This window comes from Pristiophorus japonicus, chromosome 7, assembly GCF_044704955.1.
Source record: "Pristiophorus japonicus isolate sPriJap1 chromosome 7, sPriJap1.hap1, whole genome shotgun sequence".
Lineage (NCBI taxonomy): Eukaryota > Metazoa > Chordata > Chondrichthyes > Pristiophoridae > Pristiophorus > Pristiophorus japonicus.
Window position 1 is genome coordinate 39,819,449 of NC_091983.1, and position 13,090 is coordinate 39,832,538.

Below are 13,090 nucleotides of genomic sequence, written 5' to 3' on the forward strand. Positions count from 1 at the left end.
CACTGTATTGGGACTAGGCTATTTTTTCTCACTGAACTAAAATATATATTTTGTTTAAATATCCATTCAAATGAAGAGTACACAAGAGGGAGGTTCCTTTGCTATATCCAATTTCAGTTCACTTAGGGTTGCGTGATACTTAGAATTAGATGTACCATGTTGTATTGTGCCCACTTTGCATCCAGTATTAAGCTGCAGAATTGGTGGTGACAATGAATATTGATGGTTAATAAGTGATTTTCAAGATTAGCTTTTTTAAATTAAGCTTTTTGATCTGAAGATTATTAATAAAAAAAAAACAATATATTTGAATAGGGTTGTACTTTCTATTTAATTCATTTCATTTTTCACAAATTGAGTTATCTATTAAAAGATTTAATTGCACCAAGTATGATATCAGCATTTAACTGTGCTATAAATGTAATCCATTATATAAGTAATAAGGCAGTATGGTTGTACAATAAATGATAGCTTTTCCCCATTCTATTTGTTTCAGTTAATAGATATGTCAATTTCTCATCTACAGTAATAACTTAATGGCTGAAAATACACATCCATGTTTGCATTAGTTTTACAAATAGGTCTGAATTTTGTGCTCGTATTGCATGAGAAGAACAAGTCGATTTCATTTTCTGTCAATTCCAAACTTAAATTGACACCTAATCCTGAAAGAAAGAAAAAGTCTTAGATTTATACAGTGTCTTTCACGAACATAGGATGTCCCAAAGAGCTTTACATCCAATGAAGTACTTTTGGAGTGTAGTCACTGTTGTAATCTAGGAACCGCGACAGCCAATTTGCACACTAGCAATCTCCCACAAACAGCAATGTGATAATGACCAGATAATCTGTTTTTGTTATGTTGATTGAAAAATAAATATTGGCCAGGACATCGGGGATAACTCCCCTGCTCCTCTTCGAAATAGTGCCATATGATCTTTTATGTCCATCTGAGAAAGCAGACTGGGTCTCAGTTTAACGTTTCATCCGAAAGACGGCACCTCCGACAGTGCAGCATTCCCACTGCACTGGAGTGTCAGCCTAGATTTATATGCTCAAGTCCACAAGGCCTCACTTTTAATGGGGTATTTAGCATCGATATTACCCCTGAAAAGCCCAAGTTTTTGTCAATTTCCCTGATTTCCCAGATTACACTGATTGCCGGCTATTGTCATGGTGGGGGGGTGGGGGTGAGGCGGGTTTAGTGCGTGGCACAGCCAGTGTCAGAGCAATGAATGGCCGCAAATTCAGGATTTCCGCGATAGGATCCACGTGTGCTGAATCCTGAAGCTGTGATCAGTTTCAAAGGGGTAATAACAGTGAATGTTATTTGTTCGCTGTTATAACCCACCGCAAATTCCGGGCCAGTCACTCCATTTCTTTAATACTTTATGCCTCACCATTAACTTAAAAACAGTTGCAATAGTCCAGACCTCAGCCAGGTATTGAATGGAGTTGAAGCTGTTCGCGCACTGGAAGGGAAAAGACTGAAGAGAGCATCTTTCTAAGAAACTCTTAACACACCCTCCAGCAGGTGAATAAAATGAGCATTGTTAGAAGCCTGGCAGCTTGAAAACTACCTGATCTCTCTGCTGAGGAATCATTTTGAGCCAAATCTTAACATGCAACGACACCAAACTACTTCACACTTTTTATATCTGGAGTATTTATAAAGACCAAAAATCCTTACCTGTGCTTCCACATCTGTTAATTTACGGGTTTGTTCAGCTGTCTGAGTGAGTAGGTTTGTTCCTATTTCTAGCATGGTTGCTGTATGGTTTTGCACTGCATTCTGCTGGATCTGCACCATTTCACTCTTCATATTGTCTTGAATGTAGCTTTCAAGCTGTAATCAGGAAAACACAGATTTCAATGCATTTCCTGAATTCTAAAATTGAGGTTGAAAAATATATCCAAGCAGAACTCCAGAATATTTGTCCACCTTAACATTTATTCAACCCCAGCCTGCTGTTCTCTGCAGACTCAGGGACCATAATACCCCTGTCTATATCCCTGTCCTCAAATTCCAACCTGATATTTAATCCAACTCCTTTTTAAAGCAGTGAGTCGATGCAGTATGTTGCACTTTTCCATTTCTTTCGGAGAAGGAGGGAATTTCTTCCAGTCTCATTGTTTCCCTTGAGGCTTCTTAGTTTTAAACCTGTGTTCGCTTGTTCTGTTCTTATCTATAGGAACTCTCAGCATTTCCTCCTCAAACTGCTTGTCCACAAAAAAAAGTTAAGCTCAATGAATGTGTCTTCAAATAGGTACTTCAAGTGTCTTCTCATAACTTAGAGCCCTAAGTCCCAGATTCAGCTTAATAACCTACTTTGAATCACATTCAATGCATCAGCATCCTTTTGATGGTTGATTGCTTAAAATTGCACACAATATTCCAGAAAGGAGAAACATAGATCCAAATATGCAGTACATCCCAATATGCCTAGGCCCTAAGCTCAGGAACTCCCTGCCTAAACATCTCTGCCTCTCTACCTCTCTTTCCTCCTTCAAGACACTTCTTAAAACATACCTTTCACCTGCGCTAATTTCTACTAAAGCAGCTCGTGTCAAATTTTTATCGCATAATACTCCTGTGAAGCGCCTATAAAGGTGCTATATAAATACGAATTGTTGTTGACGTTAAACTATATCTGTCATTTCTTAACCCATCTACTTAGATGATCCAGAATTTTTGAATGGCGTTTGATTGTTTATAAATGTCACCTGACACAGCTTGGCCTCAGACAGACAGTTTTCCATTTATCACTGTGCACTTCCCAATGCCAAGTCTGTTTTCAATCCAACTATTTGCCATCAATCAATGAGCTTGAACTGTTTTTGAAATTTTTTTTTTAAAGTCACCTGGAGATTTATCAAATATCTTCTGGAAATCCAAGTAAAATATATCCTGATTAGGTATCATCCACTAGTTTGATTACCTCTTAAGAGATTTCTAGCTGATCAGTGAACAACGACCTATTGTTTATAAAATCAATGCTCACTACACATTAGCCTGGAAATTGAGGTTGGAGGCTTGCCGCCCACGTATGTCTCCGAACCGCAAGAAAACGACGTAACTATCTGATGTCTCTGGAGTTTCAGACCCTTGTAGTCGTAGGCCTGCGTAAAAACCCACACACTCGGGCGCCTGCGGTTCGCAAGTATCGCTGGGACCAGGCCAACCAATCACAAAGGGGGATCCCTATTATGCTTATGGAGATTCCAATTACAAACAGAATCCCCATAAGCATAATAGAAATCACCTAATAAATACAATTCACAAAACTGAAATAAAAATAAATAATCACAGTTTCAAAATTAATTAAAAGACCCTTTAATTAAATATTTTTTGAAAAATAAATTTAAACATTTTTAGACGGGACAAAAGTAACCTGAACGAATTTTAAATGCAAGTGAATGTTTAAATCATTTATCAAAGAATGTTATTTTACCATTTATTTTAACCCTTATACTGGCAAAAGTAGGTCTTTCGCCTGCTTTTACCAGGTGTAAGGGTTTGGTGGGTATTCCTTGGGCAGTAGTTGGGCTGCACCAGCAAAAGTGAATTTACAGCGGATACATACAATCAAGGAGAAACTTAACAGATCGCAAGTTTTGGCATTCGCATCGCATGTGCAGAAACCCAGAACGTGCAGAGCATCTACAATAGCGTACTCTGTGCGTACGACGTCATAGGCCCTGTAAAATTCGGGCCATTATGGCCTTTGTACAATTTAGAATAGCATACTATGGAATACTCAAGCATTTTACCCACTTCTAATAAGCAAACTGATCTGCAATTTTCAGGCATATGTCTTCATAATTTTTAAAATATTGAGATAATGTTTCCGAAAATTATTAACCACAGCCTTGCTTTTTTTTTGAGAAGGCTCCATGATGTATTCAATTCAATGTATTCTTTTATAGCTGTTCATAGTTTGCTGAGTTGAAACATGTGCAAAATAGAAAATTGAGAAATTTCATTACCCGCAAAATTACAACCGGATTTTTTATTTGTTTAACATTGATTTTTTTTTTTCCTCATTTGTTAGTGTTTATAGCTTTATATTATGTCAGTGATATTCACCCCCAATGACCTCCATGGTGAAGGTTGGAAATAGCATATCTTTTTGTCATTTGCTTGGCTAGATTTTTGCCAGGTTTGCGACCGGGTTTTCGCCGCGATGTGACCGTCCGGATCGGCGGGATCCTCGGGTACCTCTTTGCGGTGGCGCTTCCACGTACCACCGGGGAGAGGTGCAACGACGCAGATTGCGTTTGCTTCGTATTTTCGGCACTCTCCCAACCCTTACGCCATGCCAAGAATACCGACAAACGGTCGTGCACCCCTGCCAGCAGCAGGTAAGTATGAAGATCTGCAAAAAAGGTAAGTTAAAGTTTTTATATTTTAATTATTTTTCAGTGATTTAGTAGGTGAGGGTTTTGTGAATGTTTTTTGCAATTTTTTTTCCCCCCTCCGAAGGCCTCTGTCGCAGCGCGACTGGCCCTGGACTAAAGTTGCCGAAACTCGCGGTTTGTGCTGCGAATTGTCATGCAACTCCAACTTTACCGACGTAAAGGCCAAAAGTTAGGTCTAAAAACGGTCGCACAGCGAAAACTGTAATTTTGGTGTAAAACCACAGTTTTCATGGAAAACCGAAAATCTAGCCCAATTATGTTTAATCATTTTTTTAAAATTATTATTTATTCACGGAATGTGGGCGTCGATGGTAAGGCCAGATTTATTGCCCATCCCTCGTTGCCCTTGAGAAGATGGTGGTGAGCCGTCGTCTTCAACCGCTGCAGTCCGTGTGGTGAAGGTACTCCCACAGTGCTGTTAGGAAGTTCCAGCATTTTGACCCAGCGATGATCAAGGAACAGCAATATATTTCCAGGTCAGGATGGTGCATGACTTGAAGGGTTGGTGCGCCTGCTGCCCTTGTCCTTCTAGGTGGTAGAGGTTGCGGATTTGGGAGGCGCAGTCAAAGAAGCCTTGGCGAGTTGCTGCCGTGCATCTTGTAGATGGTACGCACTGCAGCCACGGTGCACTGGTGGTAATGGGAATGAATGTTTAAGGTGGTGGATGGGGTGCCAATCATGCGGGCTACATTGTCCTGGATGGTGTCGAGCTTCTGGAGTGTTGCTGAAGCTGCACTCATCCAGGCAAGTGGAGAGTATTCCATCACACTCCTGACTTGTGCCTTGTAGATGGTGGAAAGGCTTTGGGGAGTCAGAAGTTCAGTCATTTGCCACAGAATACTCAGCATCTGACGGGCTCTTGTAGCCACAGTATTTATGTGGCTGGTCCAGTTAAGTTTCTGGTCAATGGTGACCCCCAGGTGTTGATGGTGGGGGATTCAATGGTAATGCCATTTAATGTCAAGTGGAGGTGGTTAGAATTTCTCTTGTTGGAGATGGTCATTGCCTGGCACTTGTGTGGCATGAATGTTACTTGCCATTTATCAGTCCAAGTCGGAATAATGTTCAGGTCTTGCTGCATGCAGATACGGACTGCTTCATTATCTGAAGAGTTGAGAATGGAACTGAACACTGTGCATTCATCAGCGAACATCCCCACTTCTGATCTTATGATGGAGGGAGGGTCATTGATGACGCAGCTGAAGATGGTTGGGCCTAGAACACTGCCCTGAGGAACTCCTGCAGCGATGTCCTGGGGCTGAGATGATGAGCCTCCAACAGGTACAACCATCTTCCATTGTGCTAGGTATTACTCCAGCCAGTGTAGAGTTTCCTCCCGATTCCCATTGACTTCAATTTGCTGCCTTGATGTCAAAGCCAATCATGATATCAAAGTACATGCACAGAATTTAAAATATTGACCATATGGAAATGATGGGCAAGATAAGGACAGCTGATCCATCAAGCCTGCCCCACACACGATGCCTTGGCACTTCCTACCCCCTCCCAGAGCCAGTAATCTGGGAGTTTGAAGGACATTATTAACTGTTTTACACTGTAAAAATAACTCATGATGGCACCTCATAACTTACTATAATTTACACTGCAAGTTGTTGGGTTCACGCGTTGTTTTAATGGTTATTCATCTGTTAACACAACTTGATCTGCCTTATAGTTATATTCTTGGAATATTGTTTTATTTGGGCTCATTCTCCTTGCAATGCAGTTTCAAACGTCAGATTGACAATAATTCCATTCACTTTGAAAATAAAGGAGCAAAATTAATCACTCGTTAATATTGCCAGGGACATAGTGACCACGTTAGTTTTTAAATGATTTTGTAGATATCACCCACATTAAATGGTCAGAATCTCCATATAGTAACAGGAAACTAAAATGACAGTTCAGATTCCCAGTTTAAGCCTGTTAGTAGATTATTCAATTAAGTTTTATTTCCAGAAAGTTCCATTTAGAATTTTTGTAAAATGTGAAATCAACAAGTAAAAATGTAAATTTTTGAAAGTTAAAGGTTAGAATTTGCTGTATCCATAAATCCTTTTTATGTTATGGGGAACAAGTAGGACAGCTGGATAAGACCAGAAGAAAAGCACCAATGCAGATTTGATGGGACATCCATCTGAGACTTATCATTCTAGGATTTTATGAGGCTCCAGTGTTTTTCAGTGACGGACAGGCAGTAGGAAACCTCCAGTCCTTTATAAGCAGTTCCATTTGTATCTAGCATCACAGTTCATGATTTAAAGTGATTGAATAATACAATTTGCTGCTCTTTTTGAATTCCTCATGAGAAGGTTTGGAAATATTGCCAAATTCAGTAAAACACTACAAATGAGCAGCTCCATAAAGATATACAATGAGAGTCTTTCTATGGACCGTTTGCATTTTACAGACTTGGCCTCCCTCCGTATATCTGCCAAAATGATGTCAAAATCTAGGATTTATTTTAAACACAATATACATCCCTTAAAGAAGCAAATAATTATATGACTCTACTTTACTTTGACATGAAAGATATTTTGTGGTTTGGAGACATCAATGTTTTTGGAGGTCATACCTTCCCTAACATTTAATACTGCAATGTATAGTAACTAATCCAAAAGAAAATGTATCCTTAAATACAACTCCATCTTAACTTCCCATAACATCTAGTCTGATGAACACAATCTACTCAAAAAATGTTTTACTCATTAACATCTTTCCTTGCCACTTCTCAAAATTAATTACTGAAACATTAATAGCCAAGATCTCCCCCACCAGCGCTGCCGGTGATATACTCTTATTGCATTAACTCGGGTGTTGTATGAAATAATGGTAGAATTGAATATTCTCTGTAGCTTTGTCACTTAAAGACTTGGGGGGCCGAAATTGGTCGCCTGACCATTTCTCAGCAATATGCCAGTGGTATGTCGTTGCATACCGCCAAGTACCGCTGGCGCGGAATGCTAGCAAAATTGGTGCAACTGGTCCTGAGCGATGCATCAGCGGAGTGCGACAGATGGTCTGCACTGGTGGTGCAGGGTAAGTTGTCTGGGACTCGGGACCCTTCGGGTCCCAAGTTCTGTGCACACATGCCCCTTCCATCAACTTCCGTTCCCCCGGCCCCCGCCCCCACAGAAAAGCAGTCTGAAGGCTAGAGACTGCCGACATCCAGTTGCAGGTAGGTGTCTCGAGGTACGTTTAGATTTTTAATTGTTTTGTGCAGCATTTTTGATTTATTTATAATATTTTTGTGTTTCTCTGGGTGGGGGATTAGATCTTCGGGAGTGGGAGGGGGGGTGGGGGGAGGAAGGACTAGATCTCTGGAGATGGGATTAGATCACAAGGGGACAAGATCAGGGGAAATTAGATCTCTTGCGGGGGGCAGGGGGAGAGAAATAGATAGCTGCGAGAGGACTAGATCACTGGAGAGGAGGACTATATCCCTGGGCGGCAGGGGTGACGGGGGGAGAAATAGATCACTGGAGGGGAGGACTGTATCCCTGGAGGGGTGGTGGGGAGAGAAATAGATCCCTGGGGAGGGGGGGCGGGTGGGTGACAGGAGGAACATTGTAGTTTACATACCGCTGACATACCATTGCCATAAAACCACCTTTTTTCAGATGGTGTGCAGCTCCGGTGGTATGTCGGCAGCATGCTACCAATTTTGGACTTTTGTGCAGTCTGTAGGGTACTCCATGTGGACGGACGGTATGCATATCGCCCGGCAGTATGTCGCTGATGAATTTTCCGCTGGGCGATATGTTGGTATTTTTCCATCAATTTATCAATTTTGGGCAGTATGTCGGCGGTATGTCCACCAATTTCGGGCCCATAAAGGGGTGAGGAAAGACCATTCTTCTGCAACTCATTACATTCTGCCATATGCATTTCTCCTTTCCCTTTAATCTCCTGAATGTCGAGTTCTGTATAAGCACTCTGATTGTCTGTAGTAATTAACCAATATTCTAGAATATTGATCGATCCTCAAATCTTCAATATTCAACCCTGGACCTTCACAGATAAGCTATGAGTAGGCTCGTAGCTACAATACTGGAGTATTAGATACCTAATTAAGAAATCCAAGATAGATTCATCTGGACTGCCTGTTGCAGGAATAGAAGCAGAATGTTCTGTGAAGACCGGGAATTGATTTCTTTGTGGATTGCTTACGAGATGACTCAATTATAATGCCTTGTAGGTTGGTCAAGAAACTGTTATTAGAGTTTACAAAGATGTCCAGCCTGGAAAATTTAGGACCAAAAAATGCATGGATCAAGAGTGTTGTTCATGCCAGCTCCCTCCACAGATCATATAAATTGGTTCTATCATGGACTATATTCCACCACCACATTTTCTGAGAGAAATTTCTGTACAAATATCCTTCATCCTCAAAGAAAAAGGATCTGCAGGCTATTCTTTAATCTTCACACTCAAAAACAGCCCAGGTATCAGAGGGACAATTATGTTCCAATGAGTATTGTATGATCCCAGTAAATGATTTATCCTCTAATCTTTTGCTTGTACCTATCCAGTTCCTTTTTAAGGAAGTTATCAATTTTCTTTAAAGACTTATGCACGCATCCATTATTCTGTGGAAAGAAAAGTTACTTGAGACTTGTTAATTTTATATCCAAGAAAGCAAATATATCCTTAAATGCAACTCTTTCTTAACTTTCCATAACAACTAGTCTGGTATGCATATTCTACTTATATTTAAGGATATATTTGTTTCTAGTTCTGTTCTCCGGCTCGGTTAAAATATCTTTCTCAGTTTGACATCTTGTATTCGCATATCTCAGTTGAATAATCTTTTCCGCTGTGAAAACAATTTCAGCTCTTTGAATTTCCTCATAACGTAGCCCTGGAATTAACCTTGTTTCTGTTCTTTGGTCTCTTTTGAAATTTGTTTCTCTTTGTAATTATTAATCCATATAATGCAAGGATTAAGGCCAAGATGAGAATACACTGAAATTTTGAGTTATATAAGAACATATTTATACTACAGGTTTAATGTTGGTGCAAAGCAGTGTCAATCTGGAGTTGGGCCTTACCTGACCCCCGAGAAAACTGTCTAAGACTCTCTAGAGCGGGCAGTTTGTACTATTTCCTTTTGACACGATGTCAAGTGTAAATTCAGTGCAGCGTTAAACCTGGTTGATAAAGTGCTTCGAGGGCCTGTTCGACAAACAGGCACTTTTTAGACCTACCTGATTTGAATTCACATCGTGGGGACTTGTCTTTGGTGAGTGTTAAACATTTAAGTGTTTAATTTTTGGCAGAGGTATCTTTGTGTAGGGCATTTAAAATTTCAGTCAGGCAAGAACTGAATAATGTAAACCGAAGCTGCTTGACTGTACCCTAAACCATAGCGACTATTTTCGTAATGGGGGTAGCACATCCTAAAACCAAGGTAAAGCACTCACATGGCAGTGGAATCTATTTGAGGTGGTAAATTAGAAGTATCGGACAAAATATGCATCAGACAACATTAAAGTTTATTGGTTTAAGTTAAATTTTCCTAAAACCACTGCTATCAATATTCTAAATGAACCTAGCAATGACCCTGGAGAATAAATATTGAGATGCAATTAAATCTCTAATGTAAATTCCTACAACTTAGTGCTCTGCTGTGTCCTAAGTATGGACATAGGTGGTGACCAGGAAGTAGCAATGATGCCCTATAGAAAGGTATTAAACAGCTAAAACCTGTCACAAACTCTTGGCAGGGAATGCAAAATCAGGAATTTGGATCATGGTTTGGTTTAATTAAATGCACTGTGGGAACCCAGCAACTGTATATTCTGGCCTTGCTTCTCCATTCTTAATCTCATATATCTGCCTGTTATTTACATTTTTGTTCACAGATACTTTTCAGTAAATCTGAAGTTGAGATTGAACACTTTCTGTCTAGGGCTTCCTGTGTAATCCAAGGCCTTACTCTGTGTAGTACTTAATCATCCAGACAAGAAAATCCTAGCTTTGGTTCCTGTTGAATGAGCTGATTTCAGCAGGGTCAATAGTTGAGGTGTAACAATTTACTTCCATATCCCTGGACTAATGAGGAGCAAAATCAGTCAACTACTTTGCCGCTGATTATTGTCCAGCGCTGGAAAGTGCCACATCTCTACATTAGATGGGCACAGATCATGCTCAACTGCAATGCTCTCTGCAGTTAAAATAATCTGCTGACACTTTCTCGGCCGGGACTAACCAGTTGGGTGAGATATGGGTGACCATCATTCAGAATAAGACTCAGGAAACTGAGGTAGAAGGGAAGTAAAGCTTAATAGGCGTGAAAGTCCTTGTCTTAGCTCTGCCTGTTTTGGTTAATTAGTACAAAGCTGTGTCCATACATTGCTCCTTCATTACATGGAAGTGCATTCCACATTCTTACCACTATTTGGATAAAGAACATAAGAAATAGAAGCAGGATGGGCCATAAGGCCCCTCGAACCTGCTCCGCCATTCAATACAATCATAGCTGATCCGATCATGGACTCAGGTCCACCTCCCTGCCTGCTCCCCATAACCACTTATTCCCTTATCGTTTAAGAAACTGTCTATTTCTGTCTTAAATTTATTTAAGGTCCCAGCTTCCACAGCTCTCTGAGGCAGTGAGCTCCACAGATCCACAACCCTCTGAGAGAAGAAATTTCTCCTCGCCTCAGTTTTAAATGGGAGGCCTCTTATTTTAAACTTTTACCCTCTAGCTCTCGTCTCCCCCATCAGTGGAAACATCCTCTCTGCATCCACCTTGTTAAGCCCCCTCATAATCTTATACATTTCAATAAGACCACCTCTTATTCTTCTGAATTCCAATGAGTAGAGACCCAACCTACTCAGCCTTTCCTCATAAGACAACCCCCTCATCTCTGGAATTAACCTTCTGAACCTTCTCTGAACTGCCTCCAAAGCAAGTACATCCTTACGTAAATATGGAAACCAAAACTGTACACAGTATTCTAGATGTGGCCTCACCAGTACCTTATATAACTGTAGCAGGACTTCCCTGCTTTTATACTCCATCCCCTTTGCAATAAAGACCAAGATACCATTGGCATTCCTGATCACGCAGTACCTGCATACTATCCTTTTGCGTTTCATGCACAAGTACCCCCAGGTCCCGCTGTACTACAGCACTTTGCAATCTCTCTCCATTTAAATAATAACTTACTCTTTGTTTTTTTCTGCCAAAGTGCATGACCTCACACTTTCCAACATTATACTCCATCAGCCAAATTCTTGCACACTCACTTAGCCTGTCTATGTCCTTTTGCAGATTTTTTGTGTCCTCCTAACACATTGCTTTTCCTCCCATCTTGGTATCGTCAACAAACTTGGCTACGTTGCACTCGGTCCCTTCTTCCAAGTCGTTAATATAGATTGTAAATAGTTGGGGTCCCAGCACTGATCCCTGCGGCACACCACTAGTTTCTGATTGCCAATCCGAGAATGAACCATTTATCCCGACTCTGTTTTCTGTTTGTTAGCCAATCCTCTATCCATACTAATATTTTACCCCCAACCCCGTGAACTTTTATCTTGTGCAGTTGCTCCTGAATTCCCTATTGGATTTATTAGTGACTATCTTAGGTTTATGGCCTCTTGTTTTGGTCTCCCCCACATGGAAATATTTTCTCCACATCTCCTCAACTCCATTTAGATTCCACCAAAATGCACCGCCTCGCACTTGCCTATATTGAAATTCATTTGCCAATTAGACGCCATTCTGCAAGTGTATTAATTTTGTCTTTTATTTTGTTGCATTCTTCCCTTGTATTAACTATACCCCCCTCTGCCCCCCCCACAATTTGGTGTTGTAGTGTTAGCACTCCATCACTGCCTTAGCTTAGATTGGCTAACTCAACACAATCAACCTACTATTCAACAACTTTATAATGCTTGTGATTTCTAGTGTCAATCAGTCCTTTGTTGGTTGTGTGGTGGGTGTTTTTCTGTATCTCTACTTTGTTGTGGGGCCTGGCTTTCCCAGAATTCTGGTATTAACCCTTCGTCTTTTCACAGAATTCATACAATGATTTAGTAACCCACTGTTCTACCAACTGCTAAGACAGTTCGCCTCACTAATTATAAGAAACGTGAAGATATATGGAAAAGCAAATGAAGTTAATCAAAACAAGAATATGTACTGCAGTTTACACTAGCAGAAATGTAATTTGTGAACATATACAACTGAGTTTCCAAAGGTTTTAATGCATTTATAAGAGGTTTATACTTACATGTGATTTAGATACAATATGCTATAATATAATCGCTTTCTGTAGAAACAATTGCTTATTTTAAATAATATTATAAAGAGCTTGTATACTGCGTATGTAATCTACCTCGTCTAAATATGTGTATAATTCAGTTCTGCTTTGCCCTGTATCTAAAGAGATATAAGTTTGGACTAGCCACAATATCCAAAGCGGTAAGGCCACTTTAAAACAGTTTTGACAATTCAAGGGATTTGTACCAGAACTGACACAACTGAGGTGTCATCTTGGTAAAACATTATTAGTAAAAATAGGGGCATTAAGTAAAAAAATGCACAGCCTCGAAGGTTAGAGTTTACAAAAAAAAATGTTCACAACAGAATAGTGGATACGTAGAACAAGATCAGAGGAAATGGTTAATTTGGAGTTTGTTGGGACATTTACAAAGATACTGG

At 40.2% G+C, this 13,090-nt stretch overlaps 2 protein-coding genes across 4 annotated transcripts in view; one reads left to right on the forward strand and one right to left on the reverse strand.

Annotated features, from left to right (window-relative positions):
- Positions 1–13,090, forward strand: part of mcph1 (microcephalin 1) — a 433,479-nt gene that overhangs the window by 242,800 nt on the left and 177,589 nt on the right. The window lies entirely within an intron of this gene.
- The window catches only part of angpt2a (angiopoietin 2a), a 112,792-nt gene that overhangs the window by 65,247 nt on the left and 34,455 nt on the right, over positions 1–13,090 (reverse strand). The window contains exon 2 of the mRNA XM_070884911.1: positions 1,691–1,846. Within this exon, the coding sequence (XP_070741012.1) occupies positions 1,691–1,846 (156 nt within the window). The remainder of the gene's footprint in view (positions 1–1,690; positions 1,847–13,090) is intronic.